The 27627-nt window shown below is 36.3% G+C and overlaps 4 protein-coding genes and 1 long non-coding RNA gene across 6 annotated transcripts in view; 1 reads left to right on the forward strand and 4 right to left on the reverse strand.

Annotated features, from left to right (window-relative positions):
- Positions 1–18662, forward strand: part of LOC148897061 (uncharacterized) — a 34000-nt gene extending 15338 nt beyond the window's left edge. The window contains exon 2 of the long non-coding RNA XR_016115251.1: positions 18255–18662. This is a non-coding gene — a long non-coding RNA (uncharacterized LOC148897061). The remainder of the gene's footprint in view (positions 1–18254) is intronic.
- apoc4 (apolipoprotein C4) lies at positions 1925–27150 on the reverse strand. Of its 2 annotated transcripts, none has more exons than XM_088998254.1 (4): positions 27143–27150; positions 3802–3843; positions 3613–3697; positions 1925–2188 (listed from the first exon to the last, which is right to left on the reverse strand). In XM_088998254.1, exons 2-4 carry the CDS (start codon positions 3839–3841, stop codon positions 1993–1995), a joined length of 321 nt encoding a protein of 106 aa, XP_088854380.1. In that variant the 5' UTR covers positions 3842–3843; positions 27143–27150; the 3' UTR covers positions 1925–1992. The 2 variants fall into 2 exon arrangements, with proteins under 2 accessions (XP_088854380.1, XP_088854379.1); XM_088998253.1 differs by lacking the exon at positions 27143–27150 and adding an exon at positions 3931–4015 and having other exon boundaries at positions 3802–3841.
- Positions 7846–9970, reverse strand: apoc1 (apolipoprotein C1). The gene is made up of 4 exons (XM_088999559.1): positions 9872–9970; positions 9163–9220; positions 8916–9051; positions 7846–8820 (listed from the first exon to the last, which is right to left on the reverse strand). Exons 2-4 carry the CDS (start codon positions 9215–9217, stop codon positions 8787–8789), a joined length of 225 nt encoding a protein of 74 aa, XP_088855685.1. The 5' UTR covers positions 9218–9220; positions 9872–9970; the 3' UTR covers positions 7846–8786.
- LOC148897066 (uncharacterized) lies at positions 13804–17335 on the reverse strand. Its single transcript, XM_088999646.1, has 7 exons — positions 17307–17335; positions 17164–17228; positions 16948–17092; positions 15124–15390; positions 14902–15060; positions 14407–14718; positions 13804–14336 (listed from the first exon to the last, which is right to left on the reverse strand). Exons 2-7 carry the CDS (start codon positions 17204–17206, stop codon positions 13976–13978), a joined length of 1287 nt encoding a protein of 428 aa, XP_088855772.1. The 5' UTR covers positions 17207–17228; positions 17307–17335; the 3' UTR covers positions 13804–13975.
- apoeb (apolipoprotein Eb) lies at positions 18341–22508 on the reverse strand. The gene is made up of 5 exons (XM_088998252.1): positions 22443–22508; positions 22248–22312; positions 22014–22167; positions 20675–20962; positions 18341–19051 (listed from the first exon to the last, which is right to left on the reverse strand). Exons 2-5 carry the CDS (start codon positions 22288–22290, stop codon positions 18703–18705), a joined length of 834 nt encoding a protein of 277 aa, XP_088854378.1. The 5' UTR covers positions 22291–22312; positions 22443–22508; the 3' UTR covers positions 18341–18702.
- Positions 27151–27627: the final 477 nt, after the last annotated feature.

A 27627-nucleotide genomic window follows, 5' to 3' on the forward strand; every position in this document is an offset into this window, starting at 1 on the left:
ATGGATGACTGCATATTGCAGAAGTGTCTAATCATGCACACAATTTACTTGAGTAGCAACCAATCTTCCATTTAATTCTGCTTTTCAAATTGCGCAATTGGGGGTTAGCATCTTTCCCAAGGCCAAAAAGTGCGCCGTTGTGGGAGCAAACACAGTTGAGTTACTACCACCGTCAACAGAGGCTCCGCTTATTGCCTTCAAAAATCAACGCCAGAATTCATGAGTCCGCAGAAGCAGAAATTGACTCACTGCAATCCATACAGAGGATTGATTGGATTAGCCTTTATTAACCTTTCACAGCGGCAAACACAAAATACAGGAGCTGCTGTAAAGGCAGCCACTGTCGTGGAGCCATTTTGAAGTCAAAACAACAAAAAATCTAAATAACAAATAATGTGACGCAACACAAAAAAAACAGATGTGTGTTTGTTGAATGAAGCAGTTCTAGATGAAAGAGGAGAGCATCAAAGCCTCCTTTTCACCAGTGGATCAGGGACGTCATGGTGGAATGTGCACGTCTGCTTCAAGCTAAATGTTGAATGCAGAGGCGAAGCTGTAGCATCCATTGACGAAAAGAGATTGTCTCACTTCTCCTGTCCCTCGTAAATCCGCTTCAATTCCAAGCCGCGACAGTTTGGGCTCTCCCGAATACCTCCTGAAATTATAGCAATAGCTTTTTGCCCTTAAAAGGCCACCATAGTTATTCTGACTACCAAAAGGTGGCTAATTTGGTGTATCTGGATTTACATCCGTCCCCAAATTGTTGACATTTTGTATATTGTATATAGTTTCGTGTACAATCAAACCTCGATTTTCGAACGTCTCGGTTCTCATCGCATTCGGTTTTCAACCAAAAATGTCATATTTTTTTATGCCCCGGTATACAACCGAAATTTGGTTCTCAACCAAACGGAGTGCATCTGAATGCATCACTCGACTACCCTCCGCTTCCTTATACGTCACTTCCTTATATGTGACGTCTTCCCCATTGTGACCGACGCATTAATATTGTTGTTGTTTTATTTTTGCGGAAATGCAGACATATTTGGTTAAGCTCTAACGGAATAGTATGATTTTAAAGCAAGCAGAGGATGGTTTGAAAAGTTAGTGTGCCCTGTGTTTGCCCAAAGACAGCTGGGATAGGTGCCAACACGCCACATGACAGAAAGATAGAGAGATTTTTATGTACAGATTTTAATGTTGATGTTAAAAATTGGTGAAAATAAGTTTGTTTTTATAGAATTTTATACATGACCTGCTCTATTAAGTTTTTATCCGGTTTATGCGATGAAATAGTTAAAAAGTTGTTTTCTAGACTTTGAACGGATTAAGATTTTTTACATTGATTTTAATGGAAAGTGCTGTTTCGGTTTTTCAACAAATCGGTTTTCGAACAGGTTTCTGAAATGGATAATGGTCGAAAACCGAGGTATCACTGTATATATTTTTTTAAGGTAGCATTGGGCAAACCTTTTTTTTTTTTACAACAGCCTTGAATGTGTGACTCTTTTCTTGATTTATTTATCTAGCTATCCAGCTATCTGGCTAGCTATCTCACGAGCTATTTATTTGCTATCTTTTTTTTTTTTTACTTCATATTACTTTTGGGTTGATCGAACGCCCAAAGACAGCTGGGATAGGTGCCAACACGCCCCGTGGCAGAAAGAAAATTGATGAAAATAAGTTTTTTTTATAGAATTTTACACATGAAATGCTCTATTATTGAGTTTTTATCCGGTTTATGCGATGAAATAGTTAAAAAGTTGTTTTCTAGACTTTGAACGGATTAAGATTTTTTTACATTGATTTTAATGGAAAGTGCTGTTTCGGTTTTTGAACAAATCGGTTTTCGAGCAGGTTTCTGAAACGGATTATGGTCGAAAACCGAGGTATCACTTTACTTTCATTATTGATAAAGACACCATTTGGACATTTGGTTACTTTAATAAATCCTCGCGTGATCAAAATAGACGTCGGCTAGCGCGTTTGTTATTAAATGGCTCCTTGGTCAGTCACATTGGCGCTAGAGAAGGGCAACAGGTTGAAGATCTTCTCCTTGGCCGCCATCTTGACACCGGACGCCCATTGCCTGTACTCGTCCACGACGGGTCGGATGTGTTCGTCGTAGTATTCCCTCGCGAATCCCGCCGCTATGTTCGTTGTTCTGGCCACGTTCTCTTTGGCTGCGCTGGACCGAGAAGGGGGGCGTCAACCGTGATATTAAGCAGCACAAATCAGTCAAGCCCCTTGCGCACCACCCCCCTCCCCCGCCATTGTGACCCCCAACGCGTCCCCCTGCCGACTAGCAAACCATGGCGAGCCCCTTCAAAAGCGGAAGACAGATGTTCTCTTGCTGCCAGAGTTCATCCGAGGGTGCAAATGTTTGCCAAACAGTCACCAGATGTTCGCCTGTACTTTTCCTGGACAACATGTCGTTGGGACAAGTGAAGAAAAACAAAAACTGGTGGCGAACATTTGCGTCCTTGAACAAACCCTGAGGTACTCCGATGGCAACAACGCACTTTTTGTCTACCTCGGCCAACACTCGCAATTGTTCACCCGTCAGTGGGTTAGCTTTATCTCGATGTGTGTGTGCGCGTGTGTGTGTGTGTTCTTTTTGTGTGTCAGTGTGTGTCAATTTTCAGTCATTAGCATACATGTATCTCCAAGTGACATTGTGAATTTGCTTTTGCGTGTCTCAATTTGTGTTTGTGTGTTTTTGTTGGGTGTGTGTGTGTGTGTGTTAATTTCTTTGCCTTTTTACTTAGTGTGCGTTTTTGTGCAATAGTTTGCTTGTGTGTGTGTGTGTGTGCGTGCACTGTGTGTGTTTGTGTTCTAGTGGTTGTGTTGTTTGTTCCATTATGTGTGTCAGTGTGTGTCAATTTTCAATCGTTAGCATAGTGTGTGTGTGTGTTTTTGTGCTCTAGTTTGTGTGTGTGTGCAATTGCGTGTGGGTGTGTGTGTGTATGTTCGTGCACTCTTGCGTGTGTGTAGATGTTTTTTTGTGCAATAGTTTGCTTGTGTGTCTGTGTGTGTTTGTGCACTCTTCTGTGTGAGTGTGTGTGTATATTTGTGTTTGTATATTTGTGTGTGTATTTGTGCGTGTGTGTGTGTTTTGATGTGTTTATTTTTGTGCACCTTAGTGCGTTTTTGTGCACTAGTTTACTTGTATGTGTATGTGTGTGTGTCTTGGATGTGCGTTGGGTGTGTGTTTGTGTAAATGTTCATGTTTTTGCCCTTTTACTTAGTGTGTTTTTATGCTCTACTTGACTTGTGTGTATGTGTGTGCTTGTGCGCTCTTGTTTGTGTGTGTGTGTGTGTGTGTGTGTGTGTAGGTTTTCATTTTTGTGCCCTTTTACTTAGTGTATGTTTTTGTGCACTAGTTTACTTGTGTGTTTGTGCACTATTGTGTATTTGTGTGTGTGCGTGTGTGTGTGTTTGGTATGTTGTGTTTGTGTGTGTGTGTGTGTAGGTTTTCATTTTTATGCCCTTTTACTTAGTGCATTTTTGTGCACTAGTTTGCTTGTGTGTGTGTGTGTGTGTGTGTGTGTGTGTGCTTTTGTGTGCGTTTGTGCGTTTCACTCCATCAAAATGTGCGTGTAGCGTCGATACCGAGCGTTGTCAAGTAGTCTTTGTAGGATTCCTGGCGAGTCGGTTGGATCCACCGTTGGCGTCTGGGCCCAGAGTGGCGAGCTCGCTGCCAAGTAGTAAAAAGGAGGTGTGTCAGCACCCCATGACCCCCCCCCCCCCCCCCCCCCCACACACACACACACAGAAAAAAATCAGGTCGGAAAAACTTACCTTGAATGATTAGTACCAAAGCAATGACGAGAAATCTCATCTGCCGACAAATAAAAAACAATTTTTATTCAAATTCGGAGTCGAACCCTTTCAAAATAAAACCAGTCGCGAAAATTTGAAACGGTGTACCTTTTTTTTTTTAAAGTTATTTATTTATTTTTTAATTGGGCTGCTCCAACACAAACGAGTTGAATGAAACGAGTGTTATTGAGTCATTTTATTTATATAAGGCAACTGGTGGTACATTGGTCCGCATGGCCTGACTTTTTTATGTTTACCTTTCATGCGGTCGTTAAATAATTGCCCCGCTTTTTTCATGTTTGCCTTCGCGAGTGTCATCTGATCATTTCAAGGAGCCCGTTTTGGTGATTTGTTTGTCGACCAGTCAAAGTCTTCCATCTGATCTCGCGCCACCGATTAGACGTTTTCCGTCCGTGTGATAAAAACCCCAGAGCGCCGTTTCTCTGGGCAGAGTCCATCGCAAGAAAAAAAAAGAAAATAAAAAAATCAATCTGATCTTTGAAGCAACAACGCTTCACAATCCAACAGCTGTCCAAACACGGGCAAGGGGTGAAGATTTGATTTGTTCTTAGGAGGACAAAAAAAAAAAAGGATTTCAAGCAAAGCTGCACCTAGGGGGGTTCATCGTTTTTGTGTGAAGAAGCAAAAGAAAAATAATTACCACTGCCAAGGCGGTTACGTGATCAACTGAAGTGTGGCAACTCGCGATTATTCCCAAGAATCCATTAATCTGCGATTATATCGTAGATTAATCCATGAATTTAATCTCAAAAATTCAATCACTTGACAAACACTTCCAAGAATTAACTCATTCGCTCACAGACGATGTGCGAAAAAATATATTCACTCCAGTGCCAGGGTTTGTGTCATAATAATAATAAATCCGTTTAATTTCTAAGCGCCTTTCAAGGTCAATTTACAGTCACTGTATCAGTTTTTCTGTGGGTGAGAAGCGGCAGCCACACGCGCCAGCCTTCACTCAACCCGGAAGTAACTCAAATAGATAGAAAGCTAGCTAATAGTAGCTAATAGATAGCTAGCCAGACGCTAGCTAGAGAGCTAGACATTGTCTCTCGAATTCCACGACCCAGAAAATATTGAGTTTTAGGGCTACATAAATATTCAGTAAGAAACCTTACACTGTCTTCTTTCATCAGAAAAAAAAAGTTAATTCCTAAATTATATGAGTCTGGAGTTATATGAGCTTGAAATGAGGGCGGGTGTCCAAAATACAATGCAATTGGTTTATATTGCACTTTAACAACAGCTGAAATTGGAACAAAGTGCGAACATGGAAAAAAGGGAAATGCTGACTCTTCTGGAAAAGAAAAAAAATATTGCCAGAGGCCATGGCCAGCACTTGACTGGCACCCAAGCATGAAAAAAAAAACCGAAGTAATTCGGGAATAGCGCTCTGTCATATTTTCAACTCCCGAATACATTTGTGAATAGCAATGAATGATTTAATAATAATACATTTTATTTTAAGCGCCTTTCAAAGCTCTGAAGGACACTAATATAAATTAAAATGATAATATGAGTTAATTCTTAAGTTATATGGGTCCGGAGTTATTTGAGCTTGAAATGGGGGCGGCTGTACAAAATACAATACAGATTGATTTATATAGCGCTTTAACAACAGCTGGAGCTGGAACAAAGCGCTAATTTGGAAAAGCTGCCCCCTTGTGGAAAGGGAAAATCATTGCTAGAGGTCTGACCAGCGTTTTATCGGCACCCAAGTATGACAAACCAAAACCCAAAGAAATTCGGGAGTGACGCTCAACGTCATATTTTCAATTCCCGAATAAATTCCTGAATGGCAGTGATTGAGTTAAAAACAAAAATGTTTACATGACAATTTTTTTAAAAAATGCAACAAAATTAGTATTTTTTTTAATGCTGTAATTTTATACTGAAAATGGAAACAAAGCAAAATAAAATCTGACAAATGACAAACTATATACGACAAACTATATAAAGGCTGGCGATGTGAAATCCCCCAAAAATATGAACAATTATGACTGTTACTATGTAACAGGATCATCTCCTCGTACAAAATAATGCAAATACAGTACATATTGTACCTTTTAATTATTTTATTTGTATTTATTTTTTTATTACTTGATGATCCACCGACATGTCCGCTGACCTCTATTACCGGGCCATCTCTTGCCGAAGCCTTTGGTGAAGCAACGGTCACCCCCACGCCCCCTAACCTTGTGGATCATTAACCGGCGTAAACTTTAGTCCAGCTCTTGTGAAACGGCTTGCAGGGGAAACGCCGCCATGTTGGCACTTGACCTTTGCTCTTGCGGGCTGTCGAGACAAATAGACGATCAATGCCGACGCACTTCAATCATCGTCTGCGTTGAATGAAGCAAACTGCTAATGGCGGAGCTATTTTATTTTATTTGTTATTTATTTCATATATTTTATTTATATTTTTAATGTTATTTTGTTTATGTATTTTATTAATTTATTTTATTTGCCTTACTTTTTTTATTTTAATTGTTATTTATGTTGTTATTTTAATTATTTATTTTATGTGTTTTATTTTAGGTATTGGTTTATTTTATTAATTTGTTTTATTTTATTTTACTTATTTTGTTTATTTTAATTGATATTTATTTTATTTGTTTTATTTTAGGTATTTGTTTATTTTATTTATTTATTGAATTTGTATTTCAACCAGGGGTTATTTGTTTTATGTATTCTATTTTATTTTATTTATTCAGTTATTTTATTTTTATTGATAGTTTCTATTTATGTTATTTTATTTGTGTATTGTATTTAATTTTGTGTTTCTTTTATTTTACTTGTTTTATTTGTTATTTTACTTATGTTATTTATTTCACATGTTTTGTTTTTATTTATTTATTTTTTATTACATTGTATATTTATGTTATTTTATTTGTTCTTTGTTCTATGTATTTTATTTTATTGTATTTTATTGTTTATATTTTATTTGTGTATGTTTTATTTAATGTATTTTTTTAATGTATTTTATTTTATTTAAAATAATAGAATTTAGAATAGAGTTGTCTGTACATATACATATACATCCGTAAATACAATACAGTCAAACCTCGGTTTTTGCACGTCTCGGTTCTCATCCCATTTGGTTTTCAACCAAAAATGGCATATTTTTCATGCCCCCCGTATACAACCGAAATTCGGTTCTCAACCAAACTGAGTGCACCTGAATGCAACACTCGACTACCCTCCGCTTCCTTATACGTCACTTCCTCATTGTGACCGACGCATTAATATTGTTTTTGTTTTATTTTTGTGAAAATGCCGACATATTTGGTTAAGTTCTCCTGAGTAGTATGATTTTAAAGCAAGCAGAAGATGGTTTGAAAGGTTAGTGTGCCCTGTGTTTGCCCAAAGACAGCTGGGATAGGTGCCAACACGCCCCAGAAAGGCAGAAAGAAAAATGGTGAAAATAAAAGTTTTTTTAATAGAATTTTACACATGAAATGCTCTATTATTAAGTTTTTATCCGGTTTATGCGATGAAATAGTTAAAAAGTTGTTTTCTAGACTTTGAACGGATTAAGATTTTTTACATTGATTTTAATGAAAAGTGCTGTTTCGGTTTTTGAACAAATCGGGTTTCGAACAGGTTTCTGAACCGGATAATGGTCGAAAACCGAGATATCACTGTATATATTTTTTTAAGGTAGCATTGGGCAAACCTTTTTTTTTTTACAATGGCCTTGAATGTGTGACTCTTTTCTTGATTTATTTATCTAGCTATCCAGCTATCTGGCTAGCTATCTCACTAGCTAGTTATTTGCTATCTATTTTTTTTTTACTTTATATTACTTTTGGTTTGATCGAACGCCGGCGCGTGTGGCTGCCGCTGCCCGCCCGCAGAAAAAAATATCCTGTGACTGTAAAGTGTCCTTGACAGTTTTGAAAGGCATTTCATGAGCAACGTGTTGATTTTCAAGATGGACATGATATTTTTTTTTTTTGGAAGGGAGGAGTGGGCATATACTGCAATGATGGCGCGGAAACATCAGAATCGTTCATTTATTCACATCGTCAACACACTCGGTCCACATCTCAAATGGCAACGCTGAATATGTGTGTCTATAAAAACTTAAAGGACAACCGACGTCTCCGGAAAAGTTCTGTCCATAATTTGTAAAATGACTTCTACTGAGTGTATTTTACAAAGATTCCACCGCATCTAGCTATATTTTACGTTTTAAGACTCGCGCTGAATATTCCGGAAGTCTTGTTTTTGAGTAGGTGACAAGTCCGTACGTGACGTCACTGAAGGAACGCCCCTGACCGAAAAAAGGACACATTGTAGCAGTCCTTCCACCACGTCAATGCATTTTGCTGTACTTTGGTCTGAAAATGTCGTGCAGGACCAAAAAGATGCAGAAGACGGCGACAAAGCTCCATGTAAGGAATTAATCAGCATGTGGAAACAATTCCTTACACGCAGCTTTGTCTCAATTTTCTGCCTTTTTTGGGTGCGACATTTCCCACCCCTGATGCCTCAAAATGACACGGAATAAATTCTTTAATCGATTGCAAACATGTATGCTTTCTTCTTCAGAACTATTTGAATCATATTCATAACTGGATGAGTAACAAGAAAGCATATTCTCCAAATCTGAAGCCATTGTTTTGATTCTCGAGCAAGGCAAGACGTCTTGCCATGACACCACGAACAAGGGGGCGGGACCTTCTGAAACTGGCCACTTCCGGTTTCAAATTGAAGTACTTTTTAGACACTTTAAGTCATTTTTATTGGTGTTGTGCATTTGACTAAAAATATCATACTGCGTGTTTTGGGTATTTTAGATGCTATAAAACGTTTTTCTGATGTCAGTTAGGAAACAAAAAAGTGCCGTTGGTTGTCCTTTAAAACTTTTTTTTTCTTCTTCTTTTTCTTCCTTCCGAGCAGAGCAGAATATGCTGATGTCAAGCTTCGGTCGAATGTAGCTACTCAGAGCCAAAATTGTCCTTAAACCATTTCCTGTTTTGGAACACAAATACACAATGAATCATTTTTTTTTAAGGAGTGCTTATACGTTTTTATGTGTATTTGTATGTAACTCATTGCAAGCTTACTTGACGTTGTTGGCGAATTGGCTGTTGCGAAGGTTGTCAAAGGACTCTTTGGTGTTCTCCGCCATGTTTTGAAACGCTTGGCTCACCTGCTCGCCGTACCTGGTCATTTTCGCTTCAAAAGTCTCCTCTTGGGCATCTACGTTTGGCGCATCGATAAACGGTGATTTCACAAAAAAACAAAAACAATTTAATTGGCTGTAAACAACCAATAATAAATTTTGTAAGTTACACAAAACTCAATACTGACCTGCGTAGGCGATGAAGGCCAGCAGGAGCACGGCGGCTGCCAGGTAAAATTTCATTGTCTGAGCGGAAGGAGAAGGTGAAAATTCATTGAAAATTATACATAAATTTAAAATTATTTACTATTGGTGATTTGACACAATTAAATCTAAACTTCTTTAAAGTGGACCTAAAAAAAACCCTCAATCATTCAATCAAAACTTTAACCTAAATAAATAAATACATAAAATACAAATACAGAAAGTAAATAGATACATAAATACGTACATAAATAAATAGAGAAATAAACAAAATAGAAAAATAAACAAAATAAATAACATTAAAATAAATTTGTATTAAATAAATACATGCATACATACATGAATAAATACTAATAAATAAAATAAAATACAGAAATATGTATATAAATAAATAGATAAATAAACAAAATAAATACATAAATGAACAAAATAAATAAATAGATAAATAAACAAAATAAATAAATAGATAAACAAAATAAATTAATAGATAAATAAACAAAATAAATACATTGATAAATAAACAAAATAAATAAAATTAAAAAATGCAAAAAATAAATAGATAATAAATACATACATGAATAAATACGTAAATAAATACAATAAATAAAAATACATAAAATAAAAGATATATTTTTTTTTTAAAATACAGTCGATAAATACATTTAAAAAAGCAGCACATTTGAAGCATCTTACCTGTTGTTGGTCTTGTGTAGGAAACTGCTGTTTGTGTGTATGTTGTTTTTTGTGTGTGTGTGTTTATGCACCTCTCTTTATATATACCTCCCGCTTTGCACAAATGTAACGCCTGCTGGACTCAAAAAGCCCACGTGGTGCCCCCACCCCTGACCTTTTTTTTTTTTTTGAGCGGGTCACCGCTGCCATATTAGGAGCTGAGATTCAAAAACATGGCTTAGGGCAGTGAGGGCGCATGGGTGGCATTTTAAAACATCTCAAGTGGCTTTCATACGATTTATGTGGAGCAAAAAAAACCAACAAATATAAGTAATAATAATATCAATAATAATAACAATAATAATAATCCATTCAGGGTGGTCCTTTTACACCTAATCATGACAAACAATGCTTTCTGATGAGCCTGTGGAATGTTCCAATACTGTTTTTTTTTCTATTATATTTTTCTATTTTCTATTTTTTCTTCTATTGTTTTCTATTATTTTTATCTATTCTCTGTATTATCTGATACGATGACAACATACTATAATAGTAATACATTTTATTTTCAAGCGCCTTTCAAAGCTCTCAAGGACACTTTACAGTCACAGACAAGCATAAAAAAAAATAGATCCAATAATATATAAAATACAATTATAAAGAATCTGAACATACATGGAAAAAAAAACAGTTTTGTGGCTGGATTGACACCAGAAGAGATCAGTTTCAGTGTGAGTGACAGTGGTGTTCTTTCATCTGTGAATTGTGAAGATCTAAGTTAATGCCGATTGCATAATACGCTGTTTCAAGGAACTCCCTGGCTGCTCCTTTGGACCCAAAATCTAATCAATGATTTGATCTGTGATGACAGCCATCTGTTCAGTGTTCTGACAGCGTCACACATGGAGGTCCAAAGTTTGAGCGCGTGGGAATTGAGTGCAAATTCACCATTCGGTTTATATTCTTCGCTCACCACTTTTTGTTGATATTTTTCATTATAGGAGCCTTGTTCATTCGTCAACATACATTTGAATTTTTTTTATATATATTTTTTTTGTATATTGTTTGTATTTGTTTATGCATTTTTGTATGTATCTATTTATTTATTTCCCCTCATTTCTATTTAGTATTTTTGTATGTAGCTGATTATTTCTCTTTATTTTTTTATTATTGTTGTTTTTTTTTTACCTTATTTACTGCCAGTAGTTTTCAAGACATTTTCCAGAACACTTTATCAAGTCGCTATTTATAATGTATTTTTTTTATCTATTATTTATCTCTTATTCTCTATTTAATATTTATTGTTTATAATTTTTATTTATTTTTCGTAATGTATTGTTTTTATCTATCATTTATTGTTTATTATCTATTATCTATTCTTTTTATTCCTTTTGTTTTTTTTAGCTTATTTGCTGCCAATAGTTTTCAAGACATTTCCCACTACACTTTCAAGTCACTATTTATAATGTATAATGTATTGTTTTTATATATTATTTATTATTTATTTTTATTTTTTTTTTTACTTGTATTTTTTATTTTATCTGTTTTTTATTTTATTAGTTATTAGTTGTTATTGTTTTATTTTTTATTTTTTTTATTTTGTATTAAATTATTTCTTATATTTATTTATGTATTTATTTATTTATTTCCCTTTATTTCTATTTATTATTTTTGTTTCTATTTTTGTATTTATCTGTAGATATTTTTAGCTTATTTGCTGCCAATAGTTTTCAAGGCATTTCCCATTACACTTTCAAGTCACTATAATGTATAATGTATTGTTTTTATCTATTATTTATTGTTTATTATTTATTTATCTATTTTTAATTTGTATTTTTTATTTTATTTTTTATTTTTTGTTAGTTATTAGTTTTTATTGTTTTATTTTTTTACTTTTTTATTTTTGTTATTTTTTATTAAATTATTTTATTTATTTATTTATTTATTTCCCTTTATTTCTATTTAGTATTTTTGTTTGTATTTTTGTATTTATCTGTTTATTTCTCTTTATTTTTTATTATTGTTGTTTTTTTATTTTTCTATTTTTAATTTTTAATTTTAAATTTTTTTTTTTTATTTTATTAGTTATTAATTTTGATTGTTTTATTTTTACTTTTTCATTTGTTATTTATTTGTTTATTTTTTATATTTATATATTTATTTTATTCATTATTAGTATTTATTTATTTGGTTAGTTATTAGTTTTTTTCTTTCTTTTTTCTTGTTTCTTATAGTTTTTGGGGGGTGAATATATTCTAGTCACTCTTTTTCATTTTAGTTGAAAACAACTGTTTACTTTTTTTGAGGGATCCGGGTGCAAGGTGCAGCTTTTTAGGTAGTGTGTCCTCTAACCTACATTTTGACATGCCTTGTTTTTGTGGGAAAAAAACATCACCCAAGGGATCAGATTGCCACACTTTTTGTTACTCAGACGTTCCCCTTTTTTGGCCTGTTTTTTTGTAAGAAGGGAAACAAACCAGACTAACCTTATTGTGCCGTCTGAACTTCATTCTTAACCCTTTGCCCCCCCCTTTGAAAATACAAGGAAGTCCGCCATTGTTGCTTGTGTAAATGCTTTCGCACCGGCGAGCCTTTCAAGTGGCCATTTTGTCCAAGCGGAGCCCCTTTTTTTGCTTCTCAGCGAATTAATCGCCATTGTGTCCTTCATTGTAAGACCCCTGCAGGGGGTCCGGCCAGCGAGAGAAAGTTCACATCCGAACTCTGTAATACCAAGGTCATGCAAGTGTTTGCCGAGGGGGGCTAAAATCTCAATGTATTTATTTTTTAATGGGGTTATTATCATTTGAACACCTGTTAATTTGCAACGATTGTTTATTGGGGGTCTTGGGGGGGGGGGGTCTTGCTATCCCAGTACAGATGTCGCAGTCATGCTGAGGGGACCCACCGTTATTTTAGTTTCCTTTTCCTTTTGCCTGTTTTCTTTTTGTTCTTTGAAGAAATACTAGTAATAATAGTAATAATCCATTTCTTTTCTATAATCTTACTAGTATATTTGGGCTGGTTGCAAAAACATATACAGTAAAGTCTCGTTATATCGATATCGGATATATCGATAGTCCCGGTTATATCGATATTTTTTCGGACTCCCTTGAATATCGATATAACGAGACTTTACTGTAATAATAATAATAATAATACTAGTAATAATAATTTCTTTTCTAAGCGCCTTTCAAAATTCTCAAGGTCACTTTACAGTCACAGGATCAGTTTTTCTGTGGGTGGGCAGCGTTCACTCAACCTGGAATAACTCAAATATAGATAGAAAGTTAGCTAGTTGGCTAATAGATAGATAGGTAGCCAGCTACATCTCTAATAGATGGCATCTAGATAAAAAAAATCATCTAGATAGCTAGCTAGAAGAGACGTTCGACGATGTTGATTTGTATTATTTGGCTGTCTATTAGATATCTATTAGCTATCTATTAGCTAGCTAACTTTCCATCTATTTGAGTTACTTCCGGGTTGAGTGAACGCTGGCACATGTGGCTGCCGCTGCTCACCCACAGGAAAAACGTATTCTGTGACTCAAAAGTGGCCTTGAGAGTTTTGTGTCGGGAAATTTGGCATTCCGGTTTACACCTCGAGATCTTGCTAAATTCGCTACGTATTAGCTATCTATTTGCCAGGTATATGCTATCTGTTCGCTAGCTATTAGCTCTCTATTCGCTAGCTATTAGCTACCTTTTCACTCGCTATTGTCTATCTATTCGCTAGCCATTAGCTATCTTTTCGCTATCTATTAGCTATCGTTTCGCTCGCTAGCGAGCTTGCCTTCTATTTGAGTTACTTCCGGGTAGAGTGTATTATTTGTGCTTTGTGTATTATTTGTGCTTTAGAGAGATAAAAGTGCCTTGCATTGCCTTTTGGTAGGGTTGTGGGGCCAAATCCGGGTGATTTTTCAGCAATGTCGTTGTGGTGCACCAAAAAACGAGCCGTGTTTTTTGCAAAAGGCTTTATTTTAAATGGCCGTTTTGAAATGTACTGCGGCATGCCAGCGATGATTTACAACAACCAGAAGATTGACGTGAGAAGGTGCACTTGTTTCTCTCACTGAACAGTGGAAACCAAAACTGTACCCTGACTCTCCTGGCCCTAATCCCTTATCTAGTCCAGATGCCTGACCTGGGTCTGTCCCTTCTGGCCCAGGACATCATCTTGGCTCTGCTGCTGCTGGTGGTGGTCAAGAACTGCATGATGGGTCTGCCACTGCTGCCCCAACACTCCATGGTGGTTCTGACGCTGCTGGCCCAGGACTCCATGTTGGTTCAGACCTTGATGACCTAGGACTTCACCTTGGTTCTGCCGCTGCTGCCCCAAAACTACATGATGGTTCTGCCCCTGCTGTAGTAGAACTCCATCTTGGTTCTGCCCCTGCTGCCCTAACACTCCATGGTGGTTCTGCCACTGCTGGCCCTGGACACCTTGGTTCTGCCCTTGCTGGCCCAGGACTCCATCTTGGTTCTGCTGCTGCCGTAGCCCCAAGACTCCATGGTGAGTCTGGCCTTGCTGGTCCAATACACCATGGTGGTTTTGTCCGCTGCTGCCCCAAGACTTCATCCTGGTTCTGCCGCTGCTGGCCTAGGACTCCATGGTGAGTCTGCCCTTGCTGGCCCAGGACTCCATCTTGATTCTGCTGTTGCTGCACCAACACTCCATGGTGGGGCTGGCGTTGCTGGTCCAATACTCCATGGTGGTTCTGCTGCTGCTGCTGCCTCAAGGCTTCATCCTGTTTCTGCCGTTGCTGGCTAAAAATTCCATGGTGGGTCTGCCCCTGCTGGTCCAACACTCCATGGTGGTTCTGTCCCATGGCTCCATTTTGGTTTTGACGCTGCTGGCCTGGGACTTCATGGAGAGTCTGCCCCTGGTGTCCCAAGACCCCATCTTGGTTTTGCTGTTGCTGGCCCCGGACTTCATGGTGGTTCTGCCATTGCTGTCCCTGGACTCCACCCTGGTTCTGCTGCTGCTGTCCGAGAACACCATGGTGAGTCTGTCCCTGTTGGTCCAAGACTCCATGGTGGTTCTGCCGCTGCTGGCCCAGGACTTGATCGTGGTTCCGCTGCTGATGGCCCAGACTCCCACCTTGACTAGCCCATTGGAGGCCAAGGCCTCCGGAGGCGGGGTCGCCGGTTTGCTGGACGAAGAACTCCCCCGTGTCTGGATTTTGGGAGATCTGGTGCTCGCTCAGATATCTGGACATGAAGCTTGTTTAAGATTTTAAACCTTTTTTTTTAGCAACCTCTCATTCGGCATACTTGCGGATGTCTTTGATGTCCCTGTCGAGGAGGACCCTCAGCGCAATGCTGAAGGCACTGATGTCACTTAGCAAATCATGGAAGGCCTTCTGCCCAATGATCTTGGTCTGCTGCCTGATGGACTGGATGCCGTACTCCTTGGCGTTGAGCATGTCCCCCTTTAGTCTGGTGACCAGGCGCTGCAGGTCTCGGTCAATGCTCAGACGGCCCGCGGAGCCGTTGTCGATGTATGTCGTCAGCTGGTACATGCTGGCAGTGATCAAGGTGCTGCGAGCGGGTGACACGGGGTCGCAAGTGACAAGGTGACCCTGAGATTTTCATTCACGAGAACAAATAACTGAGCACAAAATAGATTGTAAAGTTTTAACCTTTGTAAAGGCACCAAAGTAATATTTTTATATTACACATACTTTTGGGCTGGTTGCAAAAACATAAAATGGGGACTTTTTCTGCCGCTAACAGTAGTTTGGTACCCTTGAAAATCCCAAATTGGAGAATTTGCTCTGTTAGTTAATATTGATATATTGCAATTATTTTGTCAATGCTAATATGTTTTTTAGAACATGCACAGATTTGTTTTATAATAATAATAATTTTAAAAAACAATAAAAATATTAAATGAGGCGTTTACTTTTTTCTTTTTTTTGTTCTAATTGTTGTCCACTCCAGCCACGAAAGAAATACGATGTAGCTCACAAATTAGAAGATCCACTGGGATAAATAAAGTAATCATCACAATATTTTTTAAAAAGGAGTAAAAATCATAATTGAGGTATTTACTTTTTTCTTAATAAATATGAAAAAAATGATGATGATGATTATTATTATTTAACTATCAATTATTAATTATTAACTATTACTATTAGTTATTAATAAAAAGTGTAAAAATAATAATTCAGGCGTATATATTTTTTCTTTTTGTCCACTCCAGACAGGAAAGAGATACGATGTAGCTCACAAATTAGAAGATACACTGGAATAATAATAATAATAATAATAATAATAATAATAATAATAATAATAAATTTGTTTTTTAAGGAGTAAAAATAATAATGGTGGTGTTTACTTTTTTCTTTTTGACCACTCCAGACAGGAAAGAGATACGATGTAGCTCACAAATTAGAAGATCCACTGGGATAAATAAAGTAATAATCACAATACTTTTTTAAGAAGGAGTAAAAATCATAATTGAGGTATTTACTTTTTTCTTAATAAATATGAAAAAAATGATGATGGTGATTATAATAATAATAATTATTATTATTATTATTATTATTATTATATGATAATAATATCGATGAGAAGGTTTCTTCAGCCGTCATCTGTACCTTTTTGAAGTACAGATGACGGCTGAAGAAACCTTCTCATCGATGGACCACTCCTGTGTGACTGAGAGCTTACACAGACGGATGATGATAATAATAATAATAATAATTTGTTTTCAACGGACTAAAAATAATAATGGCAATGTTTACTTTTTTCTTTTGTCCACTTCAGACAGGAAAGAGATATCACAAATTCGAAGATACACTGAAATGTAAAAAAAAACATGTAAAAATTATAATTAAAGTGTTTTTTTTTTTGTTTGTTTTTGGCCCCCATTGTACACGTCATTACTAGCTAGATATTTATTTTGTAATGTGTACATTAGCTATTACAAATATGTCCTTTACTTCTATGCACTCGAGTATCGGCATTGCTAGTCCGAGTGTGAATAACCTAATTATTACAATAAACTCCAAACTGATTTCTATTTTGTCAAGACCACCCCCCCCCCCCCTCACCCCCAGACTCTCATCTGTGTGTGGTACATGTTAGACCTACTCAAACTTTGCCCCAAAATCCGACAGTTGCACATTTTCGTCGTCCATGTCGCTCAGCTTTTCAAAATGCTGCCAAAATTGATCCACGGTCTCCTCCCATTTGGTCGCGGGGGCATCGACTTGCCTCACCACTCGTGCGCTGCAGCCTGAATTGGGCAGAAAACAAATGTACACCATCCATTTTGTTCATCTCGTTTTGTGACTGACAAACACGTACCGGTGAGGACTGCCAGGGAAAGAATAAATGCCAAAGACCTCATTCTCGCTGCCGACAGTTTCTACCTGGAAAGTGCAACACAATGTTGTGCGATGGAATATTCAAATTAGATCTTTTTTTATTTATTGCCTTCCTGTTCTCACCTGAAGCGATGGAGCCTCCTGTGGTGTGCTCATGGTTGCACAAACTTATATAAGCTGCACTTATATAAGGTACTTCTGATCAGTATTGTTTGGTGAGGGGTCGGATAGCGGGTTTAGGGGGGGGGGGGGGGGTGCGGGCAAAAAAGGAAATGCCTCAATTATTTTTACAGGTTTTTTTGATATAGATAGATAGATAGATAGATAAAATCCCAATGCATCTTGTAATTTGTGAGCTACATCATATTTCATGTCTGTGTGAGTGGACAAGAAGAACATCAATGAATAAATGGATGAATACATAAATAAGTAAATGGATAAATTGGTAATTCGATGAATAAATGAATGAAAAAATATATAAGCAGATGAATACATGAATAAATAAATAAATAAATGAATACATGGGTAATGCATAAATAAATATATGGATGAATACATAAATAAGTAAATGGGTAAATGGATGAATAACTAAATTGATAAATAAATAAATACATGAATGAATGAATGAATAAATGAATGAATAAATGGATGTATAAATGAATTAAATATATGTAAACACGAATAAATAAATAAATGGGTACACGCATAAATTAATACAGTACATCGATGAATACGTAAATGAATATATGGGTAAATGGATGAATGAATAAATGAATTGACTAATGAATTAATCAATGAATAAGTGAATGAATAAATAAATTGATGAATTCATAAATAAATGGGTAAATGAAAAAAAATGAATACATGGGTTAATGGATTAATCAATAAATGGATCTATAAATTAATATAGTTAATTAGTTACCGAATAAATAAGTGACCACCTCAATTATTATATATATTAATTATATATATATAATATATATATATAATTATATATATAATATATATTATATATATATTATATAATATAATTACCTCAATTATGCCTTTTTTTTTTTTTTTTTTTTGCAGTACATCTAATTTGTGAGCGACATCGTACCTCTTTCCTGTCTGGAGTGGACAAGAAGAAGAAAAAAAAAAACCCAAAAGGAATCACGTCAGTTTGACGTTTCCTGACATCTTTATTAAGAGGCAACAGAAAGCAGCAGCGTGACATCACACGATCGCTTGATGGATTACACTACATTACAGGCTACAACGAGCAAGGTGGCGCTACCTAGTGGCTGATTGTCGTTATTGCATCCGGCTATGAAGGGTTGAGGTTCGAGGGGAGGGGGGGGTTGTTACTTGAAGTGAAAGGATCGAAACAAAAAGCGATTTGATACATAGATGTTACGGCCCACTCGGCGAATGTTTTATTTACAAGCTGAACAAACTGAAGAACACCGCAATAGTGGAATTGAGTAACCCTCCACTTGTTTCTTCTCCCTCCGTCTCCCAGCTTTGCCCTCCAAACCCCTTAAGCCGCCGTGGCGGTCTCCTTGAAGGACTCCACGATGGTGTCGAGCTTCTCGCGGATCTGCTGGGTGAGCGGGGTGAACAGCTTGGTCAGCTCGTCGATCTTGCCCTCCAGGGAGACTCGCATCTCCTCGGCGGTGGCCTCCAGTTGGGTTCTGAGACCCTCGGCCTGGCTCTCCAGCCTCTGGCCCAGACCTTCGGCCTGGGTCTTCAGCACGGTGGAGAGGTCGGACATCCTCTTGGAGGCGGTGTCGCCGGCCTGCTGGACGAAGGGTTCCATCTGCTGCCTGACGGTGTCCAGGTTCTGGGAGGTGCGAGACTGGAACTCGCCCAGGTAGGTGGCCACCATGCTGTGAAGGAAGACGTGGTGTGTTGACTTGGTGAAGATTTTATGTGCGGTGTGTTTAAGAAGAATGAATTTGGGTACAGATTATTTTAACACATTCACTGCCAGACGTGTGCAAAGATGTCTGGCAGTACCGACATACAATAAATAATTAAACAAATATGTAAATAAATGAATGGACGAATAAATTAAAATATAATTTAAATTTACATTTGCATTTACATTTAAAATGTAATTTTAATTTAAATTTTAATTTTAATGTTAATTTCAATTGAATACTTTTAATTTGAATATTTTCAATGTAATTTGTTATGTAAATTTTAATGTACATTTAAAATTTAATTTAAATTTTAATTTAAAATGTAATTTAAATTTAATTTTTTTTGATTATTTATGTGTTATTAAATTTCGATTGAGATTGAGATTGAGATTTTAATTTTGATTTAATAACACATAAATAATCAAATGTACATTTAAATTTAAATTTAAATTACATTTTAAATGTAAATTTAAATTACATTTTAAATTAAAATTGAAATTAAATTTTAAATTACATTTTTAATTTACATTAAAATTTACATAACAAATTACATTGAAAATATTCAAATTAAAAGTATTCAAATTCAAATAATTCAAATTAAAAGTATTCCAATTAAAAGTATTAACATTAAAAGTATTAAAATTAAATGAATACATAAATAAATAAAAATATAGGGGGCTTAGAAATTAAATGTATAGAAATAAATAAATCAACGAATAGAAATAAATAGAAATAATTAAATACATAAATAAAAATAAATAAATACATTAAAAAATATGCACAAATGAATGACCATAAATAAATAAAGAATTAGTAAATAAAAATACATAAATAACATATAAATAATCAAAAAAAATGGCAATAAGTAAATCAATAAACAAATAAATATGATGGATTTAGTATGTTTTATACATGCAAGCTGGAGTAAGAGTCACATGGATGTTTTTTTTCTTGAATTGACTTAATTTGATTTCATTTCACGGATGCACTCATTTGTTCGTGAATTCAAAATATGACGCAGAGCGCAATTCCCAAATTTGTTCGGGTTTTGTTTTTTCTTGTTTGAGTGCCGATAAAGCGCTGTCCATGGCCTATGGCAATGTTTTTTTTCCCTTTCCACCAGGGGGCAGGATTTCCATTTTTTTTCCATGTTAATGTTTTGTTCCAGCTTCAGCTGTTGTTAAATGGCTATATAAACCAATGTGTATGTATTGCATTGTATTTTGGACAGCCGCCCTCATTTCAAGCTCAGATAACTCCAGACCCATTTAACTTAGGAATCAACTCTTTTTTTTAGATTGCATTGAATGTTTACGTAGTCCTAAAACTCAATATTCTGTGGGTTGTGCAATTTGAGTGAAAATGACAAAAAAAAAACCCTGGCACTGGAGTGGACACATTGTCCGAGTTAAGAATGTTCAGAAAATCATCGGAAGTGACCGCAAATTCTACCCTGATCACGTCTAATAAATGTAAAATACCGACAACATGCCCCAGACTTGAGCGTGTTTTGGTCGTTGTCAAAAATTGCTTTGTAATATTCCAAAACATCTAGTGTTTACTTTGGAAGTCTGCCTTTCAACTCACTTGCGGATGGCCTCGGTATCCTTACTGAGGCGCTTTCTCAGCTTGTTGGTGTAGGCGTTGATACGACCTCGTACGTCACCCGTGTTGGTGGACACCATGGTCTTGAGCTCGGACAGGTAGTCGCCGCTACGCTCTTTGGCGTCCAGCATGTCCTTCTGAAGCCTCTCGGCCAGCAGCTGCATGTCGGCTGTCAGCTGGCTGGCGGTGGCGGTGGCGTGGGGGCTCAGCTTAGCTTGGATGTCGTCTTTGTACGTCTTCAGTTCGGCCATGGTGTCGGCGATCAGCGTGCTGACAAACGACAGGAGTTATAAACACCCTCTGCATTGTTGTACTCTTTTTCAAAGTAATGTCTTGAATATAAAATGACAGGTTAAAAAATATTTTTAATCATAATACATGTCATTTATAAGCGCCTTTCACAACTCTCAAGGTCACTTTACAGTCACAGGATAAGTTTTTGTTTAAAACTACTGTTTCGAGAAAAGCTAGCTAGTTAGTTGATGGGTAATATATAGCAAACCAGATAGCTAGCCAGTTCGCCTAATAGCTTAAAACTGCTGATTCAAGCAAAGACAGCGAGCTAGTATCTAGCTAGTATGCTAGCAAAAATCAAAATGGCTTCTCCTTCAGATTTTCACATTGGCCACTAGGGGGCGGTATATGAATAGTCTATATTGAATGGTGATGCACAGCGCTATGTTAGTGACTTTTTTTACATCTGTTTACAAGTCTGTTTATTAAAAGGTTAGCCATCTGATAAGAACAATGCTAGCACACCTAGCTACTGGGTTGAGCATTGTGTACAATATACAATACACATGATGTCATTTTTTTTCAAATGTTTCCAGTCTTCTTGGAAACTATTAGTTTCAAAACCGGCACTTTTTTTTTTGTAAAAGTGGTTTTCCCGACGTCCCATTCAAGCTAGTATGAGCCTCGTGTTTTAGGCAGTCGTTTTTTTATGAAGAGTTTATCTCAAGACAGTCGTGTATTTAACGTGGGGTTTGTTTACGTTTGACCCGGCGCTGTTGTTGACTGGACTCCATTTTAAGTGCTCTGCCGCCATCTTGTGTTGACTGTCCAAAATCACAAACCCATTTTGAAGAAGTACGGGGGAGTCAGGCGGGGGCTTCAATTATTCATGGGGTTTCATTCTTTGTGGTAAGGGTCTCTCCTTATAACACATCCCCCCCCAAAAAAATAGTTATAGTTCACTCGACCATTTTTTTCTATTCAGTTATTCATAGTTAATAAGCTACTTATAGAATCCCAAATACTTCATTTTGAATAGTACTCACTATTGAGAGAGTTAAGAGTATACTTTTCAGTGGCGACTTACTCAAGCTCCCGGTTGAGCTGCGAGGTCTTGATGGACTGCACGACTCCATCGGCCTTTTGGTTCAGATCGGAGACGTACTGCCAAAAGCGGTCCACGGTCTCCACCCAGCTGTCCGGGGTGGCATCGGCTTGGCGAACCACGCGGCCGTGGCAGACTGGCGATTCCGAAGCAAACGAGTGTGTCAACAAATAGGATTTTATGAAAAGGCCAGAAAAATAAGAACAACAAACTTACCAGTAAGGACTGCCAGGGCAAGGACGAGAGCTACAGTCTTCATGGTTAGTTGCAGACAGAAACACCTGGGGAAAAAAAGCAGCAAAAAAAAACAACTTTAGGATGACTAATAGACCAAAAGATTAAAAAAAATATTGTGGAGTTTATATATTTTTTGCCCCCCCTTCCCTTTTTCCCCCTCTCCCCTTATCTCACCTGAAACAGTCGAGGTTCCTCCGTGTCGAGCCCGTCTTGACATGCGTCCTTTTATAGGCCGCTGCCCTGCGTGCGTGGGGGTAGGCGGGGGATGTTCATGGCGTGTTCACACTCCACTCAACCCCCTCACCACTCCAGCAAATCATCCCCCACCTCCCTTCCACGACGCCGCGTCGTGTCTAAAGTTCTCGACCTGCGTGCGCGGGCCCGTTCCTCATGCGCACTGTTTTTATGTAACGTCGAGAACAACAAGCTTGAAGCTTTCAGGTGCAATTTAAGAGAACAAAAATCATTTGTGCTTTAGTTTTATCCCAAAAATCTATTTTTATTTTCATTACATTTCATCCCATAATTGTAATGATACATTTTGGGAAGGGGGGGGGGGCGTGGCCTTGATTAAAGTAAATGTTGCAATGTTGTTTTATTGATACAGCTATGAGCAGCAGTGCCAGTTTCTTTTCTGATTTACAAGCGCACCAACCAGAGTGTGAGCGTGACAATGTTTGTGTCCTGGGGGCGAAAATGCATTCTTGAACCAATGACCTTAAAAAAATTCCAAAGAGGTTATTTATTTATTTATGTAGTTAATTATTTGTGTTTATGTGTTTATGTGTTTATTTATGTATTTATTTATTTATTTATTTGTGTGTTTATGTATTTATTTGTTTGTGTAATTATTGTTTTATTTATTTGTATATTAATTTATAAATCATTTATAATATGAATAATGTATTTATTTGTTCATTTATTGGGTTATTTGTTGATTTAGTTATTGCTTGTTTGTTTGTTTGTTTGCATACGTTTTTATTTATTTTTGTTGTGTTTGTTGGTTTGTCATGTTTTGTGTTTGTTTGTCTATTGTTTATTTGTTAATTTATTGTTTGTTTGTTTGTACATTTATTAGTTTATTTATGCATTTATTTGATTGTTTGTTGGTTTATGTATTTTTTATTTGTTTATGCATTTATTTGTTTGTTTATTATGTGTTTGTTTATTTATTGTTTTTGTTTGTTTGCTTATGTATTTATCTGTTTCCTTTTGTTGTTTTTTAACATTTCTTTTTATTTATTTATTTATTTATTAAGGTGTTTATTTGTAATTAAATTTGTTTTAATTTGTGTATTAATTTATTTATTTGTTCAATTATTGGGTTATTTGTTGATTTAGTTATTGTTTCGTTTGTTTGCATATGTTTTTATTTATTATTGTTTTCTTTGTTTGTTTATTTGTCATGTTTTGTGTTTGTTTGTTTGTTTATTGTTTATTTGTTAATTTATTGATTGATGTATTGTTTTGTTTGTTTGTTTATTTTTACATTTATTAGTTTATTTATGTATTTATTTGATTGTTTGTTGGTTTATGTATTTCTTATTTGTTTGTTGATTGTTTGTTGGTTTATGTATTTATTGTTTTTTGTTTGTTTGCTTATGTATTTATTTCTTTTTTTTACATACATTTATTTATTTATTTATTCATTCATTCATATATTTCATCATCATCATACATTTCATTTATAAGCGCCTTTCAAAACTCTCAAGGAACTAACTAATATGTCATTTATTTTTGTGTATTTATTCGTTGTTTATGTATTTATTTGTTTGTTGGTTTGTTTATTTATTTGTTTACTTGTCCGTTTTAATTTTGCATTATGCCGATGGCAGGCCTCTCCGTGGTATCAGATGATGACGAATCACTCTGACAAAAACGGCGCCACATCAAAAGAACTCGTGAGCGTTGTCATGACTTTTAGATGACCTTAGTCCTATTTTTTTTTTTTTTTTTTTTTTTTTTTTTTTGCTGCTTGATGAGTGCAGCTGAATTTCAATTCGAAAAACAGAAACACAGACAGTCGACTTCCTGACAACCCCCCCCCCCCCCCCCAAAAAAGTTTATGGCTCACAAGAAAAAAAACATCTTGAAATTTGAATCTTCCACAAGGAAGAATTCAGATGATTTTAATTATTTTATTTATTATTTAATTTCTGCCGAGGATTGGCTCAGTGGAATTTCTATTCTCTCATTGAACACGTAATCTTTTGCTTAAAATACAAACACAAAAATGCCCCCCAAAAAAGTTTCAAAATATTGGTCTACTTTCTCTTATTATTCTCCATTCCTACTCTTAACCTCAATTTCTTTTATTCCTGTACACTAATGCTTAACCTCTTCCGCTTTAACATCTCGCCGTGTCTGAATTCCACCAAATTTCCCTTAAAGGACAACCGACGCCTCCGGACAAGTTGTATCCATAATTTGTAAAATCACTTGAAATGACTTCTACTGAGCGTATTTTACAAAGATTCCACAGCATATAGCTATATTTTACGTTGTAAGACTCGCACTGAATAGTCAGAAAGTCTTGTTTTTGAGTTGGTGACGATTCCTTACGTGACGTCACGTGAGGAATGCCCCTGACCGAGAAAGCGACACACAATGCATTTTGGGTACTTTGTTTGGTCGGAAGACTTCGTGTTGATGGCGAAATTAGAAAGGAAACACATAACGCAATGGCGAATCGTTGTGTGCTGCACCAAGACTACTATTGGATACTAGTTGACATAAATTCCCAGCAGACAAATCAGCCCATTTTCAACGGAGTTTGGGCGCCATCTTGTGCATTTTCTGGGACGCTACTTTGGAGTCCAGACACCTCGAAATGATCCGGAAGAATTTCTTGAATCAGTTGCAAACATGTATGCTTTCCTCTTCAGAACTATTTGAATCATATTCATAACTGGATGAGTAACCAGAAAGCATCTTCTCCGAATCTGAAGCCATTGTTTTGATTCTTGAGCAAGGCAAGACGTCCTGGCGTGACATCACGAACAAGGGGGCGGGACCTTCTGAAACTCGCCATCTCCGCGGTCATTTTGAAGTAGTTTTGGGACACTTTAACTCATTTTTATTGGTGTTTTGCATTTATTTGACAAAAAATATCAGCCTATGTGTTTTGGGTATTTTAGATGCTATCAAACGTTTTTCTGATGTCAGTTAGGAAAGAAAAAAAAATGTCGGTTGTCCTTTAAGGAATCTCCGAATGATCTCCTTCACCACTCTGACACCCTTGCAACTATTCTTATTTCATTTTTACAAGAAGATATTATTCTTTCCCACAGACATCCCAGGGTAACCCCACCCCCACTTATTTACTTACCCCCTACCCCTTATTTTGTCACCTCTACGACGTTTGTCCCGCATCCTCAAGTGGCCGTGTGTGAATAGAAATAGCAAATGGCGGCAGGATGTCAAGTCAGCCCTTTCTTTGGGCTCTCTCATGCAAATGCCACCGTCGGCACCTTTGTGGTCTGGTCCCAACGTGCGCGCACACCCGCATACTAACACACACACACACACACACACACACACACACACACACACACACACACACACACACACACACACACACACACACACACACACACACACACACACACACACACGCACCCTTCAATCTCACTATGAGGCCTGCGGAGGAGGGTACCCGTAATCGTTTGGCTTGATTTCTTGTCAAATGGAAAAAAAAAAATAGCACAATCAGACTTGCCTTTTTTATGTTTACTTCTGTGTAAGCTCTGTCGTACAGGAGTGGTCCATCCATCGATGAAAAGGTTTCTTCTGCCGTCATCTGGACCTTTGGCACCTCATCCGAAAAGCTTCGTCAGCGAACTAAAGTTGTGCTGGTAGCTCTGATCCTATATCTATCCGTAATGGCTATATATATTTTTTTTTTATTTAATTTTAGTGGTGACTTGGATTAAATGGTGCAGGCGATGCTACTAGAGGCCGACTAGTAGTTTTTAATGTCACTATTAATTTGTGTTTTAGTCTCCGCATTCCTCAATTTGCAATATGGATCAACAAAGTTTTGTTACTTGATTGGATTTTTGTTTTCATCCCACTAAAATGAATGTATTTACTATTTTATTTAGTTTTCCCTCTATGGAGGAAGGCGGCAGCACAGAGGGTGGTAAAATGGTCCTGTCAAGTAATAATAATAATAATAATAATAATAATAATAATAATAATAATAATAATAATAATACATTTCATTTTTAAAGTACATACCACAATAGAATTGTAACCATTTATGCTGTTTTTTTTCCAATGAAGGCAACAACAATAATAATAATAATAATAATAATAATAATGAAATTAATACTGATAATAATCTGAATAATAAAACTAATCATACTAAAAATAATACTAATAATAATGATAATAATGATAGTTATAATGATAAAAATACTACTACTACTACTACTACTACTACTACTACTACTACTACTAATAATAATAATAATAATACATTTTATTTCTAAGTGCCTTTCAAAACTCTCAAGAACACTTTACATGATAAGAACAATTTGTTTTCTGTGGGTGAGCAGCGGCAGACATTCGCGCCAGCGTACACTCAACCCAGAACTAACATGAAAAATAAAAGTAAAAAAAAAACATGAAAAATTGAACCCATTTTTTAAAAATGAATTTACTGAATTTTATTTCATTAAAGTGGTTGTGTGAAACTTGAACACCTGGCTCTGGAAAATGTTTTGAAGTCGATCTACCACTAAAACGTTATCTAGAAATTTATTTATTTATTTTGCACCCACTTAATGAAATAAAATATGGTAAATTCAACATTTATTTTCAGTGTATGTCATCGGCCATTGTTTTAAGTAGTTGACAACATTGAAAAAAAATTTTTTTTTTTTAACTATGTTTTTTTTCCTCATAAATTGGTTTGTCAACTATTTCATATTATTTATTTTATTTTATAATCTCTGTGCAAATGAAGGCTCGGACTGCTCTGACTTATGACACGCGACATTGTACTTCAAATGTCATGACATTTTCCATGAGTTAGGAACTAACCTGGCAAACTGCCATCAAAATATCTTTTTTTTTTTTTTTCGGGAATGTATTATATTTTAAAAACATATATGGATTCAACCAAGTCTCCAAACCCCCCCAAAAAAAACATAGAGAAAATGTCCCAATGCGTTAGCGTCCTCATAACAAAGTGACACAGAGATGACCGTGTGTGTGTGTGTGTGTTTGTGTGTGTGTGCGTGTGTGTGTGTGTGTGTGTGTGTGTGTCATCCGTCACACGTGTCGTGTTCGTTGCCCTTTGGGACTTTGAGATACTTTTGGACGGGAATAAAGATTAGCGGAGTTGGCTCGCGCA

The sequence above is a fragment of the Hippocampus bargibanti genome, linkage group LG06 (genome assembly GCF_051943395.1).
Source record: "Hippocampus bargibanti isolate YZ-2025 linkage group LG06, ASM5194339v1, whole genome shotgun sequence".
NCBI classification, from domain to species: domain Eukaryota; kingdom Metazoa; phylum Chordata; class Actinopteri; order Syngnathiformes; family Syngnathidae; genus Hippocampus; species Hippocampus bargibanti.

Bases quoted from the DNA above. Each gene is read 5' to 3' on its own strand.
- apoeb (XM_088998252.1), bottom strand. From the start codon at position 22,290: ATGAAGACTGTAGCTCTCGTCCTTGCCCTGGCAGTCCTTACTG. The intron at 22,168-22,247 runs GTAAGTTTGTTG...CGGAATCGCCAG, and splicing joins TGCCCTGGCAGTCCTTACTG to TCTGCCACGGCCGCGTGGTT. The intron at 19,052-20,674 runs GTGAGTTGAAAG...CTTCCTTCACAG, and splicing joins GATACCGAGGCCATCCGCAA to CATGGTGGCCACCTACCTGG.
- apoc4 (XM_088998254.1), bottom strand. From the start codon at position 3,841: ATGAGATTTCTCGTCATTGCTTTGGTACTAATCATTCAAG. The intron at 3,698-3,801 runs GTAAGTTTTTCC...ACTACTTGGCAG, and splicing joins TTTGGTACTAATCATTCAAG to CGAGCTCGCCACTCTGGGCC. The intron at 2,189-3,612 runs GTATCGACGCTA...TTCTCGGTCCAG, and splicing joins AGACTACTTGACAACGCTCG to CGCAGCCAAAGAGAACGTGG.
- LOC148897066 (XM_088999646.1), bottom strand. From the start codon at position 17,206: ATGAGGTCTTTGGCATTTATTCTTTCCCTGGCAGTCCTCACCG. The intron at 15,391-16,947 runs GTAGGTCTAACA...ACCCGCTCGCAG, and splicing joins GATTTTGGGGCAAAGTTTGA to CACCTTGATCACTGCCAGCA. The intron at 15,061-15,123 runs GTATGCCGAATG...CTTCATGTCCAG, and splicing joins GACATCAAAGACATCCGCAA to ATATCTGAGCGAGCACCAGA.
- apoc1 (XM_088999559.1), bottom strand. From the start codon at position 9,217: ATGAAATTTTACCTGGCAGCCGCCGTGCTCCTGCTGGCCTTCATCGCC. The intron at 9,052-9,162 runs GTCAGTATTGAG...CGCCAAACGTAG, and splicing joins GGCCTTCATCGCCTACGCAG to ATGCCCAAGAGGAGACTTTT. The intron at 8,821-8,915 runs GTAAGCTTGCAA...GTTCCAAAACAG, and splicing joins CAATTCGCCAACAACGTCAA to GAAATGGTTTAAGGACAATT.